General features: G+C 47.6%; 1 protein-coding gene across 1 annotated transcript in view; it reads left to right on the forward strand.

Moving 5' to 3' along the window:
- top3b (DNA topoisomerase III beta) overlaps positions 1-16532 on the forward strand; it is a 54958-nt gene extending 38426 nt beyond the window's left edge. The window contains exons 16-19 of the mRNA XM_083643830.1: positions 7032-7233; positions 10895-11082; positions 12493-12574; positions 16308-16532. Coding sequence (XP_083499956.1) covers positions 7032-7233; positions 10895-11082; positions 12493-12574; positions 16308-16507 — 672 coding nt within the window. The 3' untranslated portion in view covers positions 16508-16532. The remainder of the gene's footprint in view (positions 1-7031; positions 7234-10894; positions 11083-12492; positions 12575-16307) is intronic.
- Positions 16533-17536: the final 1004 nt, after the last annotated feature.

A 17536-nucleotide genomic window follows, 5' to 3' on the forward strand; every position in this document is an offset into this window, starting at 1 on the left:
TCCCTACAGTCAGCTCCCTAACCATTCCTGTTGTGACTCCCTACAGTCAGCTCCCTAACCATTCCTGTTGTGACTCACTACAGTCAGCTCCCTAACCATTCCTGTTGTGACTCCCTACAGTCAGCTCCCTAACCATTCCCATTGTGACTCCCTACAGTCAGCTCCCTAACCATTCCCATTGTGACTCCCTACAGTCAGCTCCCTAACCATTCCTGTTGTGACTCTCTACAGTCACTCCGCCTCCCCTCCTCCTCTCCGCTCTACCGTTTCTCTGAACTGCCCCCCCCTTCCCCTGGCCAAGTATTTATCATATTATTCGTATTGCTCCCTATCAGCACCTTGCAGTGGTGGACATGTTGTGATGTGGAGCAGGTCAATCCTCTAAATACAAACTGTAAACTACATCACTGTAAATGAGGTGATCTCAGTGATTTTTGAGTTCAAATAAACCTGAATGAATGAATGAATGAATGAAAAGGCACAGAGCTTTTTGCTTGTGACGCACAGCCAGACATCAGGTCAAGGTTCATCTTTCTCTGCTTATGTCTGGCTGTCCAGCTCTGGCCTTTAGCAAGCAGCCTGCTCAACAAACAGCAGCTTTTAACGTCATCACCGCCTCCACAACTCCATGCATTTTGATTACGTTCATGAATCAGTCATGAGGCCCATCAATTAGTCATCCTCAATCTAATGCGTATGTGAGTGTAGATGTGCAGTGGTTAGCACACACACAGTGGTTAGCGCACACACAGTGGTTAGCACACACACAGTGGTTAGCGCACACACAGTGGTTAGCGCACACACAGTGGTTAGCGCACACACAGTGGTTAGCACACACACAGTGGTTAGCACACACACAGTGGTTAGCACACACACACAGTGGTTAGCACACACACAGTGGTTAGCACACGGTAAGCTCCTCTGGGAGCCATGTAACAGGATGCACTTCCCAGGTTGACCCATGTGAATTGCAGATGGATGTTTGTTCTATTTTGCATGAATTAAATTACATGGCACTTCCTCCATGACGTCATGAGAGTTGACATAAGGAATCCAGCACATGTGACTACTCATTTAGTGTGTTTTTGTGTAGCATATGTAAGGGTTTTAATGCACGACGAGGTGTCCATTATCAGAAATTAATGGACGACGCAGAGGCGTTCGCCTCAGACGGTTGCTTCCGCGAAGTTCATTAATTTATGATAAGGGACACCTCGAAGTGCATTAACCCGCTTATACCATGGTCACTTACTTGCCAAAGAAACAAAACAAGACCATTCATTTATATTTTCATGCATTTTGCAATCAAAATGTAGTTTTCATAACCTTGAATATGAGTTGAGAACCGGCGAGACAAAATAGTCCCCTCGGCTGCTGAAGATTAGGCTATCATTGTATAAAATGGCCGCTTAGTGCCTGCTGCACCTGGCAACTAACTACTAACTAATAATTTGGCCAATTGTATGTAACAACATACAAAATAAAACGGCAATGTCTAAGAATGCAACGCCATGTAACTGGCTCGTTTAAACTCACATTCCAGGGAATTACGTTAATGTCTGTCTTATAGACGTAAATGGCGCATGCCACGCTTGGAGTAGACTGAAAACTATCTGAAGCTTTCTATGTTGGAGTCCAGGTATGTTTTACAAGGACGTCTCTCAGTGTGTTGCTGTTAACTGACCATTTCGTTGTTTTCTTTTTGTTGATCTCGTCTTTTTCCTCTTCCACTTGATTTGTATCAGTGATAAGAGGCAGCGCGCGCTCTTGCAAAGCGCCTGGCTGGCTTTCTGCAAAGTTGTAAACAGAGGGTTTGACAGTTGACAGCTGAGAGCCCGGCTTCTGTCAGCTGACAACAACAGCAGATCTCCGAAAACGACAGATTTCTAAATAGCCTTATTTTAATAAACTGAGCACACAGGGGTAATCTAAATAGTTACTTTGACCGACTCGATTTTTTTCTAAACTTATAAAAGTGCCATATTAACCCTTAACTCATTGAGTGCCAATGACGACTATAGTCGTCAATTCAAATAGTAACGTTCAGTACCAATGACGACTAAAGTCGTCAATTGCGTTTTTTGACGGTGGGACGTGGATCAAAGCCAGATCCATCTCCTGTGAAAGTATGGTGGATGTTGAATGTGTAAAAGCTATTTTACGGACCCATTAGGTGGCGACAGTGCTCTCCAGATTAGAGAAAGGCGAAGAAAAAACAGAGAAGAAGTCATGGGGAAACGGAAATCGCATCGGTATGCATCGATATGCATGAAGCATAACGTTAGCTGTGCCTGCCCTGCAGCAGCCAATCTGCTGCCACAATTGAGCCCCTCCGTGTCCGCTGCGATAGCCCCATCCACATGATTAGTTGTGGAGTTGTTATTATTCTCAACTGGAAGCGCTGGAAGCCGGTGACAAATACACGCGGAACGCTGTGAAAAAGCTGGGTTTTCAGTGCAGAGCAAACTCAGCAGAGAGCCACCAGAGCCACCAGAGACACACTGTTAGGATGACGTCACCATTCCTACGTTGACGTCGTCATTCCTACTATGATGTCATCGATCACTGATGATGTCATGATCCACCTGTGATCCACCTGTGTCTCCACCAAGTGTCTCAATCATGCCTTCCGATGGCCTCGCTGGTGATGTCATAACACATGTGATGTCATAACACAGGTGATGTCATATTCAGGTCTATAAGGGCCTGCTCCTGCAGGCCTTGGCCAGTGATTGATAAATTCTCATCAAGGATCATACCAATCATACCAATCATACCATCGCAATCTCTGCAACCGTTCCCAAAACCTCGAACAGTGCGACTCCTGCTCAGGGCGGGAGAGGTTGTATAGCCAGCTCCGGGGAAAGGTTGCCCCGGCCTTAAGGTCAACAGGGCAATCAAACGGCCGGTGGGGAGGGAGGGACAGCGTATGCTCCTTCCCGAACACCGGGGCCAAATCATGGTAAACCATGGGGACGGACGACAGATCCGGGGGAGCCGCAGCCGACACCGGTGCAGGGGAAGCCGGAGAGAGCGCGGCGACCAGGCAATTTGCATGGCAATAGGGGCTCCACGAGACCACCTTGCCCTTGCCTGGGGACCATTGGAGGAAGGGTTTGTGCAGGTTTAACCAGGGGCGGCCGAGGACCACGGGAGTGTTGGGACAGTCAGTCACGTGGAAGTGAATTGTCTCCCGATGGTTCCCAGAAAAGCGAAGGTCGACAGGCATGGTTCTTTCAGTAATCTGGGCGAAGCGCTGGCCCCCGAGGGTTATCGCCTCAAGGGCGGGGGAAAGTGGGACGGTCCCCACGCCCAGTCGAGTAACAATACCGCGGTCCAAGAAGCACCCCTCCGCCCCCGAGTCGACAAAGGCCGGGAGGGCAAGGGGCTGACCCCGCCACAAGAGGGTGCAATCAAACGACGATACGGGCAGAGGGGCGCAATCGGTCTGGCTCAGTAGCATCTGCCCCAGTTGCATGTCCGCGAGTCGCGCGCCCAGGTCAGAAATAGTAGAAATCAGTGCTGTTAGGGAGGTGTCGCCTGGTGGACCACCTGACGTGGCCGGCGGGGAAACTGGGGTCTCGGGAGCTTCCTCCTTGACTGGCGGAAGTGTGTCCGCTAGACCCGCTTCAGGGTGATTGGGGGCCTCCTCCTTGATTGGGGTGAGAAGTTTGCCCGCTAGATCCATTTCTGAGTGATTGATACGGTCAGGATCGTCGTCGGAAGACATGTGGACCTATTCGCGGGTAGTTGATGAAGCTGGGGTGTTGTGGAACTTGATGGTTGGGGCTGCACTGTTCGAGGTTTTGGGAACGGTTGCAGAGATTGCGATGGTATGATTGGTATGATCCTTGATGAGAATTTATCAATCACTGGCCAAGGCCTGCAGGAGCAGGCCCTTATAGACCTGAATATGACATCACCTGTGTTATGACATCACATGTGTTATGACATCACCAGCGAGGCCATCGGAAGGCATGATTGAGACACTTGGTGGAGACACAGGTGGATCACAGGTGGATCATGACATCATCAGTGATCGATGACATCATAGTAGGAATGACGACGTCAACGTAGGAATGGTGACGTCATCCTAACACACACCCACAGAGGAGGGGTTTGCAGTAGAGGGGGGTGGGGCACGCAGGGCAGCATACAACACTGACCCAGACAGCAGGCTCGATGGACAGATTGGCAAGCTAGAATATCTGATGCCCACCAGCAGTAAATCAAGACCAGCAAGAAAGTGTAGGGTCTGCGCACGCAGGGGCCAGCGCTGCTGGTTGAAGCTAAAAAATATTATTTTACCAAACAAAATTCCTTTGTTTTCGCTGTTTTATTGAAGGAAATTATTTTTGAGGTGTCACTATATCAGAAAATATTAGCTTCAGAGTCAGTGATGTGCTTGAAATTAGAGCCCGACCGATACTGGATTTTGGAGGCCGATGCCGATACCGATATTAGGAAGTAAAACAATTCCGATATCGATATATTGGCTGATATTCTTATATTATATATTACACATTATATTACATAATTCTTTTGCAATGATCCCTCAAATATCAAACACTTGACAAAGATATGACTTGACATGACTTGAGATATGTAATGTAGGCAGGATATTTTACAGCTTATCAATAAACTTTATTGTCCAAAATGACATCAATGCAATGAAACAGTAAACCGAACTCGGAATTTAATAATTATAAATACCGGTAACTAGAAATACAAAAACACAAACAGAACAAATATAAAATATAATTTGAGTTAAGAAAAAAGATCAAATATACACGACATGCTGTCTATAACTTAAAAAATACAAAATAAAAAAATATCGGCATATCGGCCAACATATCGGCCGATACCGATATATCGGTTATCGGCCAATATCGGCCGATAATATCGGTGGACCGATATATCGGTCGGGCTCTACTTGAAATGCTTCATTTCACAAAAGGCTGAATATCTCAGCTTCTAATTTGAAACGTCTGTTTTTGCTGAAAACAACCTATCTTCTCCGGCTGATAACTAAAGAACGGAAAATGATATCAATAAACTTTTTTTTGCTGATGATACAATAGAGTCTCATCGTTCTTTGGGCGTGTTCGGTGTTTACATAGTAATATCACACAATATTCTGTGGGCCTCGAGAAATCACTGAAAACGCTCTGAAAGGGCTGGCACTGGGAGCATCCGTCTTCCAAAAGTGGCTGGCACTCAATGAGTTAACGGTGGTATAGAGCTCAAACAGCTCTGTCGTGATCCTGGCGCATTGATATGAACAATGAACAGACCATTTAGCTAGGTGTACATTATCACTGTACATTATCACAAATTAATGGACACCTTGCAGCCAATCAGAATCGAGTATTCACCCAGATCATGGTATAATCTAAATTATAAAATGGGTACCTCAAATCAAGCAATCTGATTGGTTCACAGCCATTGTATAATTCCAGTAACCGAGTTCAATAACCCATGGCCATGGGTTATTGGTTACCATGGCAACTCTCTTACTAAATGGCAGTGCTGCGCTCGAGACAAACAGCTTTCTCCTGATCTGCTGTATGGAGGGTCACTAGTCGTCATTATGGACGCATGATGGCGCAACTCTCTTACTAAAAGTACCTCAAAAACAAAATGGCGGAGACAACTTTCAGATCCTTGTGAATCGATCTTCGCTTATAACTTTACTAATACTTCGCAGAAAATGATGATTTGTACAAGAATAGACGCGGGCTGAACCCCTCTCTCGCGCGCCCTCACTCTTAACCCCGCATTTCTAAATAAGACGTAACGTTACTTGGTCAGCATACGGCTCTGGTGTCGGGCTTTGGAAAAGCTCTCAGCCAAGCGCCAGGATTGGCCAATGTCGACTTCAGTCTCCAGAACGATCCAATCAAATCACCCGCACGTCTATCTTCTTGCTAGAGGTCCCGCCTTACAGTATTGTTTCAACTGACTCTATCAGAATAAAATGCCAGTCGGACTTATAGTATTATTATTATTATATTATTATACTTGGAACCCTTTTATAAAAGCAATATAGCACTCGAGCAGCGTGTGTTGTGAAATATATCACACTGATAAGCTGTTATCCCACTCGGCCTGCGGCCTCGTGGGATAACAGCTTATCAGTGTGATATATTCATCACAACACACTAGCTCTCGTGATATATTGCTTAATTATTTCTTTGTAATCAAATAGAATGTATAAAGTCATGTAGAACAATGTGTCCTCAGAGCTTAGATAATTGTCCGGTGAATTAATGTATCTGGTTCTGTTGCTTCTGTATTGAGTTAATACTATTGCAGCGCTTTTCAACCTTGGTGTCAGGATGCTCCTGTGTGGTGTGAGATGAATTATGATTATATTGTATTTGGATAAAATATACATGTATCTCTAAAACAAAAACAACTGTCTTTGTTAATTGTAATGCAGGGCTAAGGTTCAGGTCACCATGGCCATCCTTTCAAGGTGATATGATTGAGGTCCAGAGAAAACCTCTTTGTCCAGATTTAAATATTTATTTGCAGCAAGCAGTCATTTAGTGATGGGGGGGAGAACACAGGAGAAAACACACATGGTTGTTGCCCTTTGTCAGTGCTGCTCCCTATATATTAATATCTGTACTTTCTACTCCTTAAGTTTTCAAAACAGGCTCCTTATTTAGTTTTAACGTTTGTCTGTCTCTCTCTCTCATCTCCCGCTCTCCCAGCTGTCATGCTAGAGACGCTACCACTGCTCCCTCTCTTCATGCACGGTCTAGCTCGCTCGACCGCCTCTCTCTCTTTCTCTCTCTCTAGTGTCGTGTGTCACATGCATCACATCAACAATGTAGCCTCATGATGGAGGAGTAGATGTTTTCAAGCTCGTTAATGCAATATCTCAGCAACGCCTTGATGGAATTTCTTCACATTTGGCTCAAAGTCTGGACTTTTACTTGAGTAAATAAGTTGAATCAGTACTTCTAATTCACCAGTCTCTTTTTTGACACAAGTAAGTGTACTTTTCCCATGTTTCATCTCAGGCCAAGCCCAGCAGGCTGCACTGCTCCCACTGTGATGAGACCTACAGCCTTCCCCAGAACGGAGCCATCAAGCTGTACAAGGAGCTCCGCTGCCCCCTGGACGACTTCGAGTTGGTGCTGTGGAGCTCAGGCTCACGGGGCAAAAGCTACCCCCTCTGTCCCTACTGCTTCAGCAACCCCCCCTTCAGAGACATGAAGAAAGGTAAGAGTTACCCCCTCTGCCCCTACTGCTTCAGCAACCCCCCCTTCAGAGACATGAAGAAAGGTAAGAGTTACCCCCTCTGCCCCTACTGCTTCAGCAACCCCCCCTTCAGAGACATGAAGAAAGGTAAGAGTTACCCCCTCTGCCCCTACTGCTTCAGCAACCCCCCCTTCAGAGACATGAAGAAAGGTAAGAGTTACCCCCTCTGCCCCTACTGCTTCAGCAACCCCCCCTTCAGAGACATGAAGAAAGGTAAGAGTTACCCCCTCTGCCCCTACTGCTTCAGCAACCCCCCCTTCAGAGACATGAAGAAAGGTAAGAGTTACCCCCTCTGCCCCTACTGCTTCAGCAACCCCCCCTTCAGAGACATGAAGAAAGGTAAGAGTTACCCCCTCTGTCCCTACTGCTTCAGCAACCCCCCCTTCAGAGACATGAAGAAAGGTAAGAGTTACCCCCTCTGTCCCTACTGCTTCAGCAACCCCCCCTTCAGAGACATGAAGAAAGGTAAGAGTTACCCCCTCTGTCCCTACTGCTTCAGCAACCCCCCCTTCAGAGACATGAAGAAAGGTAAGAGTTACCCCCTCTGTCCCTACTGCTTCAGCAACCCCCCCTTCAGAGACATGAAGAAAGGTAAGAGTTACCCCCTCTGCCCCTTACTGCTTCAGCAACCCCCCCTTCAGAGACATTCAAGATTCAAGATTTTTATTGTCACTCCGTAGCACAAGTATCACGTGTGAAATTCTTGTGCTGTAGACTCCGTTACAACATAGTGCAAAATAACAGGTGCAGGAAAACAAGAGAAACAACACGCAATAAGGCAGTAAAGCAATAAGACAAGCCAAAGACAGTGACATATTCACTGCACATAGGTGCAAATGGCATGGACATACTTTAAACATAATTAACATTCTGTTTGCACAGGTGCAAATAGCATAGACCTAATTGAACATACAATTAAACATTAGACATACGTAATGGTAGCAGCTATAGTACAGCTACTACATGATTGTTGGGAGTTTATTTGTGTATGTTAAGGAGTCTCGTGGCCTGCGGGAAGAAACTGTCCCTCAAGCAATTTGTGCGTGCATGAAGAAAGAAGAAAGAGACAGGCACACATAAGAAAGAAGAAAGAGACAGGCACACATAATACAAATCATTTCTACCTCATTAACGCCATTTTTTTAGGACCGCCTTGACTGAATTTGGTCACATTTGGCTCAAACGTCCACTTGGACTCAATGATGAACTGATTACATTTTGGTGGTCAAAGGTCAAGGTCACTGTGACCTCACAAACGCCATTTTCAAGCTGGTTAACAGCATATCTCAGTAACGCCTTGACAGAATGTCTTCACATTTGGCTCAAACATCAGTCTGGACCGCTCACTTGTTATATTGGCAGTGCGCTCCTTCTAGTTTTAATGTAAAATACATGTCAATGAAATGGGACGTAGGGTTGAATGCAACTTTCTCTTATTTCTGTCTTCCTATTCCCTTCCTCTCTCCTGTCACGTGCTCCTCCCAGGTATAAATATTCCCTGCCTCTCTCCTGTCACATGCTCCTCCCAGGTATAAATATTCCCTGCCTCTCTCCTGTCACATGCTCCTCCCAGGTAGAAATATTCCCTGCCTCTCTCCTGTCACGTGCTCCTCCCAGGTATAAATATTCCCTGCCTCTCTCCTGTCACATGCTCCTCCCAGGTATAAATATTCCCTTCCTCTCTCCTGTCACGTGCTCCTCCCAGGTATAAATATTCCCTTCCTCTCTCCTGTCACATGCTCCTCCCAGGTAGAAATATTCCCTGCCTCTCTCCTGTCACGTGCTCCTCCCAGGTATAAATATTCCCTGCCTCTCTCCTGTCACATGCTCCTCCCAGGTATAAATATTCCCTTCCTCTCTCCTGTCACGTGCTCCTCCCAGGTATAAATATTCCCTTCCTCTCTCCTGTCACGTGCTCCTCCCAGGTATAAATATTCCCTACCTCTCTCCTGTCACGTGCTCCTCCCAGGTATAAATATTCCCTACCTCTCTCCTGTCACATGCTCCTCCCAGGTATAAATATTCCCTACCTCTCTCCTGTCACATGCTCCTCCCAGGTATAAATATTCCCTACCTCTCTCCTGTCACATGCTCCTCCCAGGTATAAATATTCCCTACCTCTCTCCTGTCACATGCTCCTCCCAGGTATAAATATTCCCTGCCTCTCTCCTGTCACATGCTCCTCCCAGGTATAAATATTCCCTGCTTCTCTCCTGTCACGTGCTCCTCCCAGGTATAAATATTCCCTGCTTCTCTCCTGTCACGTGCTCCTCCCAGGTATAAATATTCCCTGCCTCTCTCCTGTCACGTGCTCCTCCCAGGTATAAATATTCCCTGCCTCTCTCCTGTCACGTGCTCCTCCCAGGTATAAATATTCCCTGCCTCTCTCCTGTCACGTGCTCCTCCCAGGTATAAATATTCCCTGCCTCTCTCCTGTCACGTGCTCCTCCCAGGTATAAATATTCCCTGCCTCTCTCCTGTCACGTGCTCCTCCCAGGTATAAATATTCCCTGCCTCTCTCCTGTCACATGCTCCTCCCAGGTATAAATATTCCCTACCTCTCTCCTGTCACGTGCTCCTCCCAGGTATAAATATTCCCTGCCTCTCTCCTGTCACGTGCTCCTCCCAGGTATAAATATTCCCTGCCTCCTGTCACATGCTCCTCCCAGGTATAAATATTCCCTGCCTCTCTCCTGTCACGTGCTCCTCCCAGGTATAAATATTACCTGCCTCTCTCCTGTCACGTGCTCCTCCCAGGTATAAATATTCCCTGCCTCTCTCCTGTCACGTGCTCCTCCCAGGTATAAATATTCCCTGCCTCTCGCCTGTCACGTGCCCCTCCCAGGTATGGGCTGTAACCTCTCTCCTGTCACATGCTCCTCCCAGGTATAAATATTCCCTGCCTCTCTCCTGTCACATGCTCCTCCCAGGTATAAATATTCCCTGCCTCTCTCCTGTCACATGCTCCTCCCAGGTAGAAATATTCCCTGCCTCTCTCCTGTCACGTGCTCCTCCCAGGTATAAATATTCCCTGCCTCTCTCCTGTCACGTGCTCCTCCCAGGTATAAATATTCCCTGCCTCTCTCCTGTCACGTGCTCCTCCCAGGTATAAATATTCCCTGCCTCTCTCCTGTCACGTGCTCCTCCCAGGTATGGGCTATAACCTCTCTCCTGTCACGTGCTCCTCCCAGGTATAAATATTCCCTGCCTCTCTCCTGTCACGTGCTCCTCCCAGGTATAAATATTCCCTGCCTCTCTCCTGTCACGTGCTCCTCCCAGGTATAAATATTCCCTGCCTCTCTCCTGTCACGTGCTCCTCCCAGGTATAAATATTCCCTGCCTCTCTCCTGTCACGTGCTCCTCCCAGGTATGGGCTGTAACCTCTCTCCTGTCACGTGCTCCTCCCAGGTATAAATATCCCCTGCCTCTCTCCTGTCACGTGCTCCTCCCAGGTATAAATATTCCCTGCCTCTCTCCTGTCACGTGCTCCTCCCAGGTATGGGCTGTAACCTCTCTCCTGTCACGTGCTCCTCCCAGGTATAAATATCCCCTGCCTCTCTCCTGTCACGTGCTCCTCCCAGGTATGGGCTGTAACCTCTCTCCTGTCACGTGCTCCTCCCAGGTATGGGCTGTAACGAGTGCACCCACCCCTCCTGCCAGCACTCTCTGAGCTCGCTGGGCATCGGGCAGTGTGTGGAGTGTGACGGGGGGGTTCTGGTTCTGGATCCCACCTCAGGACCCAAATGGAGGATGGCCTGTAACAAATGCAACGTGGTGGTGCACTTCTTTGAACACGCACACAGGGTGCAGGTAAGAAGCCATCGCCACTTTTCCTCAATGTTTCACTGTTTGCCTATTTTGTACATCTTCTAGAATACTGGTATATGTACAGTATGTATTATCAACACTGAAGTCATTGAAGACTTATAGACGGTTTTCACGGAAACGACACAGTTCCGAAAGGGGCTAGTCAGGCTTGTCCTATTGTACTAGCAAACACTGCAACAGGAAGTGAGCTGGGGTTCAAATTAGAATGTTGATGTTAGGTTAAAGCCATCTAAAGGAGGGGCGTCCGGGTAGTGTAGCGGTAGATTCCCTGCCTACCAAAACGAGGGTCGCAGGTTTGCCACCCCCGTGTTACCTCCGGCTTGGTCGGGCGTCCATACATGCACTATTGGCTGTGTTTGTGGGTGGGAAGCCGGATTGGGGGTATGTGTCCTGGTTGCTGCAGTAGCGCCCCCTCTGGTCGGTCGAGGCACCTGGTCAGGGCAGAAGGGAACTGGTGGGAATAGCGTGATCCTCCCATGTGCTACGTCCTGCCGGTGAAGCTCCCCGCTGTCAGGTGAAAAGAGACGGCTGCGGCTATATTTTTATTTCATTTTTTAATATTTTATTTTAAATTTTGTTTAGAACAATAAACGAACAAGACAAACAGGCTCAGACACAGGAAAAGAACAGGAAAAAAGATTCAACATTCAACATTACAACATGGTGCCACCAGTCGCATAAGGTATCTTGAATCACATAAGTGATTCAAGATACCTTATGCATGGGATCCCACGCAAGGGGTCCAGGAGATGCCAGCCGGGCGAACCATCCGTCACCCTCAACCTCAGTCACTTCATTCTTAACGTCGTCAAAGTCGGCCCAAAAAGCGTCCCACATAGTTAAAACTACTTTCACTATTGATTCATCTAAATGATGAATCATTTTATCGAGAAATAATCAATAGTCTATCAAATGTGGAAAAATGATGACCAATGCCCTTTACAGGTTACCAGACCCCAAAGTGATCAGCAGCCATTTTCTTCTCTTTTGATGTATGGAATAGATATAGATGGAATAGAGCAGCAGAATAGATATAGATGGAATAGATATAGATGGAATAGAGCAGCAGCAAATCTGAAGCATTTGTGAAGCTGTAAGCAGCCAAATGAAACGATTAATCAATTACCAAAATATAACATTCATTGTCTGTCGATCGATCAATGAAGCTCCTGATCACTTCAGCACTAATGAGCTCTGTTCTGTTTGATCATAGCCTCTTCACTTCCTGCTCTTTCCCTACATGCGTGTGTTTGGACTCGTCATTTCTCCTGACTATCAACACAGTATATACTGTGTGTGTATATATATATATATATATATATATATATATATTTATTATATATATATTAGTATATATAGTACAGCCCTGTTGCCCTCTTCCTCTCTCCACAGGTGGCGCAGGAGAGCTGTGACGCCTGCGACGCATCCCTGGTGGCCGTCGACTTCAACAAGACCCGCACGCCGCTGCCCGCCGGTGAGAGTAGGGGGGGTGAGAGTAGGGGGGGGGGGGTGAGAGTAGGGGGGGGGGTGAGAGTAGGGGGCGGGGGGGTGAGAGTAGGGGGGGGTGAGAGTAGGGGGGGGGGTGAGAGTAGGGGGGGGGGTGAGAGTAGGGGGGGGGGTGAAAGTAGGGGGGGGGGATACATCATCGTATCGATAAACGATACGAACGTGAAAACATCCATATACCTTGTGAATCCAAGGTAATGAAGCATAGATGCTTATGTTCATTATAGAGAGGCAAAGTGGAACGCCACTTCCTGCTTCAGCACTGTACCAGAGATTTTCATCTGCCATTTGTTTTCCCATAAACATTTCATAAAATAGTTTTACTTCGTCGAACCAAACGGTTCAGCTAACGCTATAATCGGGAGAGACCATAGAACATTTCACTTGGACCAAAACTTAAAAAAACAACATCGAAAACATATTTTCTTTAAACCCGCATTTTTTTTTACATGTGGGCCCAGTGAAATGTTATGCGATCTCTCCTGTTTCTAAATATATCTGTACCGTTTGGTTTGAACCAGTACAATTTTTATACGCATTTTACGAAATGTGTATGTGAAAATAAATGGCGGATGAAAATCTCTGGTAGAGTGCTGAAGCAGGAAGTAGGCGGTCACTTTGCCTCTCTATTGAAAGGTCATCAAGGGCTCTTTAACTCTTTCCCCGCCATTGATGTGATATCATGTCAATGCGTGTTTTCACTGTCATGTGATAGATGGCGCTCTTACTCACCTTGTGAAATACTACAGCACAGATTGTCCAACAAAACCATGAAGCAGAGAAAAGGAACAATCTCCCATCAGAAAGGCTCCATAAAAGAGCTCTAGACTTGCTGCTCAAAGCGCTGGTACCGAGCAGCTTGGAGCTGGTACCGAGCAGCTTGGAGCTGGTACCGAGCAGCTTGGAGATGGTACCGAGCAGCTTTGAGATGGTACCGAGCAGCTTGGAGCTGGTACCGAGCAGCTTGCTTGGAGCTGGTACCGAGCAGCTTTGAGATGGTACCGAGCAGCTTTGAGCAAGGCACGGACCCCATGACAGCGGAGCAGCCTGTCAATCAAACTTGAAGGATTTTCTTTTCACCAGGCGCTGACAAACACTTGTCCTCAGGAGGTTTAGTAATCCAGTTCCTAAACTCTCACACCGTGTACATTTTAGCTGGTAGATTTGCTCCATGACCTCCAGACACGGACAACCAGTCACCCAACCGGGCAAGATGAGAGCACGACCCTGCCTTCCCTCTCCTGAGAGCACGACCCGGGTCCCCTCTCCTGAGAGCACAACCCTGCCTTCCCTCTCCTGAGAGCACGACCCTGCCTTCCCTCTCCTGAGAGCACGACCCTGCCTTCCCTCTCCTGAGAGCACGACCCCGCCTTCCCTCTCCTGAGAGCACGACCCTGCCTTCCCTCTCCTGAGAGCATGACCCTGCCTTCCCTCTCCTGAGAGCACGACCCTGCCTTCCCTCTCCTGAGAGCACGACCCCGCCTTCCCTCTCCTGAGAGCACGACCCTGCCTTCCCTCTCCTGAGAGCATGACTCTGCCTTCCCTCTCCTGAGAGCACGACTCTGCCTTCCCTCTCCTGAGAGCACGACCCTGCCTTCCCTCTCCTGAGAGCACGACTCTGCCTTCCCTCTCCTGAGAGCATGACCCTGCCTTCCCTCTCCTGAGAGCACGACCCTGCCTTCCCTCTCCTGAGAGCACGACCCTGCCTTCCCTCTCCTGAGAGCACGACCCTGCCTTCCCTCTCCTGAGAGCACAACCCTGCCTTCCCTCTCCTGAGAGCACAACCCTGCCTTCCCTCTCCTGAGAGCACAACCCTGCCTTCCCTCTCCTGAGAGCACGACTCTGCCTTCCCTCTCCTGAGAGCACGACCCTGCCTTCCCTCTCCTGAGAGCACGACCCTGCCTTCCCTCTCCTGAGAGCACGACCCTGCCTTCCCTCTCCTGAGAGCACGACCCTGCCTTCCCTCTCCTGAGAGCACGACCCTGCCTTCCCTCTCCTGAGAGCACGACTCTGCCTTCCCTCTCCTGAGAGCACGACCCTGCCTTCCCTCTCCTGAGAGCACGACCCTGCCTTCCCTCTCCTGAGAGCACAACCCTGCCTTCCCTCTCCTGAGAGCACGACCCTGCCTTCCCTCTCCTGAGAGCACGACCCTGCCTTCCCTCTCCTGAGAGCACGACCCTGCCTTCCCTCTCCTGAGAGCACGACCCTGCCTTCCCTCTCCTGAGAGCACGACCCTGCCTTCCCTCTCCTGAGAGCACGACCCTGCCTTCCCTCTCCTGAGAGCACGACTCTGCCTTCCCTCTCCTGAGAGCACAACCCTGCCTTCCCTCTCCTGAGAGCACAACCCTGCCTTCCCTCTCCTGAGAGCACAACCCTGCCTTCCCTCTCCTGAGAGCACGACCCTGCCTTCCCTCTCCTGAGAGCACGACTCTGCCTTCCCTCTCCTGAGAGCACGACCCTGCCTTCCCTCTCCTGAGAGCACGACCCTGCCTTCCCTCTCCTGAGAGCACAACCCTGCCTTCCCTCTCCTGAGAGCACGACTCTGCCTTCCCTCTCCTGAGAGCACAACCCTGCCTTCCCTCTCCTGAGAGCACGACCCTGCCTTCCCTCTCCTGAGAGCACAACCCTGCCTTCCCTCTCCTGAGAGCACGACTCTGCCTTCCCTCTCCTGAGAGCACGACCCCGCCTTCCCTCTCCTGAGAGCACGACCCGGGTCCCCTCTCCTGAGAGCACAACCCTGCCTTCCCTCTCCTGAGAGCACAACCCTGCCTTCCCTCTCCTGAGAGCACGACCCTGCCTTCCCTCTCCTGAGAGCACAACCCTGCCTTCCCTCTCCTGAGAGCGGGGTGAATCTCACTCTCGCACCGGTGGTCCAGTAAAAGCTGTGACCACGGGCGTGGTCGGCCGGAAAGGGAAACCAAACCATTTTGGGGTTGATAGTTTGGTGTAACACCGGCCACTATCCGCCATCAGAGACATTTATTCAGTTCGGGACCCGTGAAGATGACTTCATTTACAAAAAGGCTTTTTTTCTCCGCTTTTTGGGGACAGACGGACATTTTCAGTGAACACTTCCTACCTTCAAGTGTCAATAACTAAAGAATGGATGAAGATAGAATCAAACCTTTTTTCTATGAAAGTAGAGACTCTTCTGTCTTTTGAGATATTCAGTGTTTACATAGAAGAAAATATTCTGTGGGTCTTGGAAGATTAGTGAAAATGATCAGAAACCCTGGCAGTGGCTGACGTCTTTTCCTTTGAAACTTTGGCAGGGAATGAGTTAAGTTAACTGATCAAAATCATTTGCACTTAAAATGAGAAATGTGGCACTTTATAGTGAACAGGTCTATTTTTTTTTATCGTTTTTATTACAAATAATATTTTTCATTTAAATGTCTGGAAGAGCTCAGAAAAAAAAGTCAAATCATGTTTTAGTTGCTTTTTGTGAGTTGATATAAATCTGTGTCAAATGGGCATATGATATCATCCGTCTCATATCGATCGCAGGGCCCTGAATTAAATCGAATCGTATCGTATCAGACTTTGTAGTATCAGGAAAATATCGTATTGTTGTCCAATTTATATATTGTTGTCCAAAGAATTGATATAATATCATATTGTTGTCAAAAGAATTGATACATTGTTGTCCAAAGAATTGATATAATGGTATTGGTGATGAAACGTGTGCTTCCTACCCGTAGGTGAGACCCAGCACACCGGCTGTGTGTTCTGTGACCCCGTGTTCCAGGACCTGGTGGAGCTCAAACACGCCGCCATGAGGCACCCCATGCACCGGGGGGGCGGGGCCAGACGAGGAGGGCGGGGCAGGGGCCGCGGGCGCCGTGGCAACCCCAAAAAGCCCAAAGACAAAATGGCCGCCCTGGCAGCTTACTTTGTGTAGCGTCTCCCCTTATTTGCTCACTTTAAAGACATGTAGTCTGAAGGTGTATTGTACTGTAATATTTAATGTGTTTACAAGATTACACGTCTGTTTAATAAAGAGCCAAATGTACCTACTGATTGTAAAGCGCTTTGGATAAAAGTACTATAAAAGCCTGGCCATTTACCATTTTCAAAATCCTACACGTTCACTAGCAATCACACGTCCTTAGTTAATTCTGTTTGTGTGTGTGAGCAGGTATCCTGCCCAATGTAGAGACCAAGGTCCATCGGGTGCTATATGAAGCAACCGATGGTAATGAGCGTGTGCAATTGAGCTGTCGAGATATATGTTTTCCTTGATATTCACAAAACACAAATGTCAGCTTTTTCTTTATTTTTATAATAGACTATTTGATACATTTTCAGAATACAGGTAAGAAAGTTGGCCGATGGGCAAAATGTTAAAGGATCAAGAGTATTGTTTATTATTTATTATTTCAAATGTGTTCAAAATATCTTGATCGTGATGCCCAACAACGTTACTCGACATGTTGTAGCCTACTTGCATCAGGGTTGGGGGCCTGAGGTTGGTAATTGGAATGTGAAAGTCACCCAGCTCAAAAGAAATATAACTACACACAAACTTTGTTTCAACCTGTTAAGCTATACACACATACATAAGCTATACATCAAACATAAATCAAAAGACAGTTCACCAAATCAAATAGCCCATGAATACATCAAATACCACCTGAAAAGTTCCTTTAACGTGTAATCTCAGATACGTGGGGCGTCCCTGATGAGTGCACTGACTTGCCCAACATCCAACACTAGATGGCGATAGTGAGCTGACATCAGGGACATCAGGTTTTGATCCATGGTTTTTAATGAGTACCCTATTGGGCACAAAGTCCCATTTTAAAACTGCGCATAACCCCTAAGGTTAGGAAGATTAAAAAAAATATTGAAATGAATAGGCTATCCAAATGTCTGCTGTCTAATAGCCTCTTGCTGTAAAAACTCTGATTCCACTATAGAATAATGCATT

The sequence above is a fragment of the Poromitra crassiceps genome, assembly GCF_964638095.1.
Source record: "Poromitra crassiceps genome assembly, chromosome: 10".
Lineage (NCBI taxonomy): Eukaryota > Metazoa > Chordata > Actinopteri > Beryciformes > Melamphaidae > Poromitra > Poromitra crassiceps.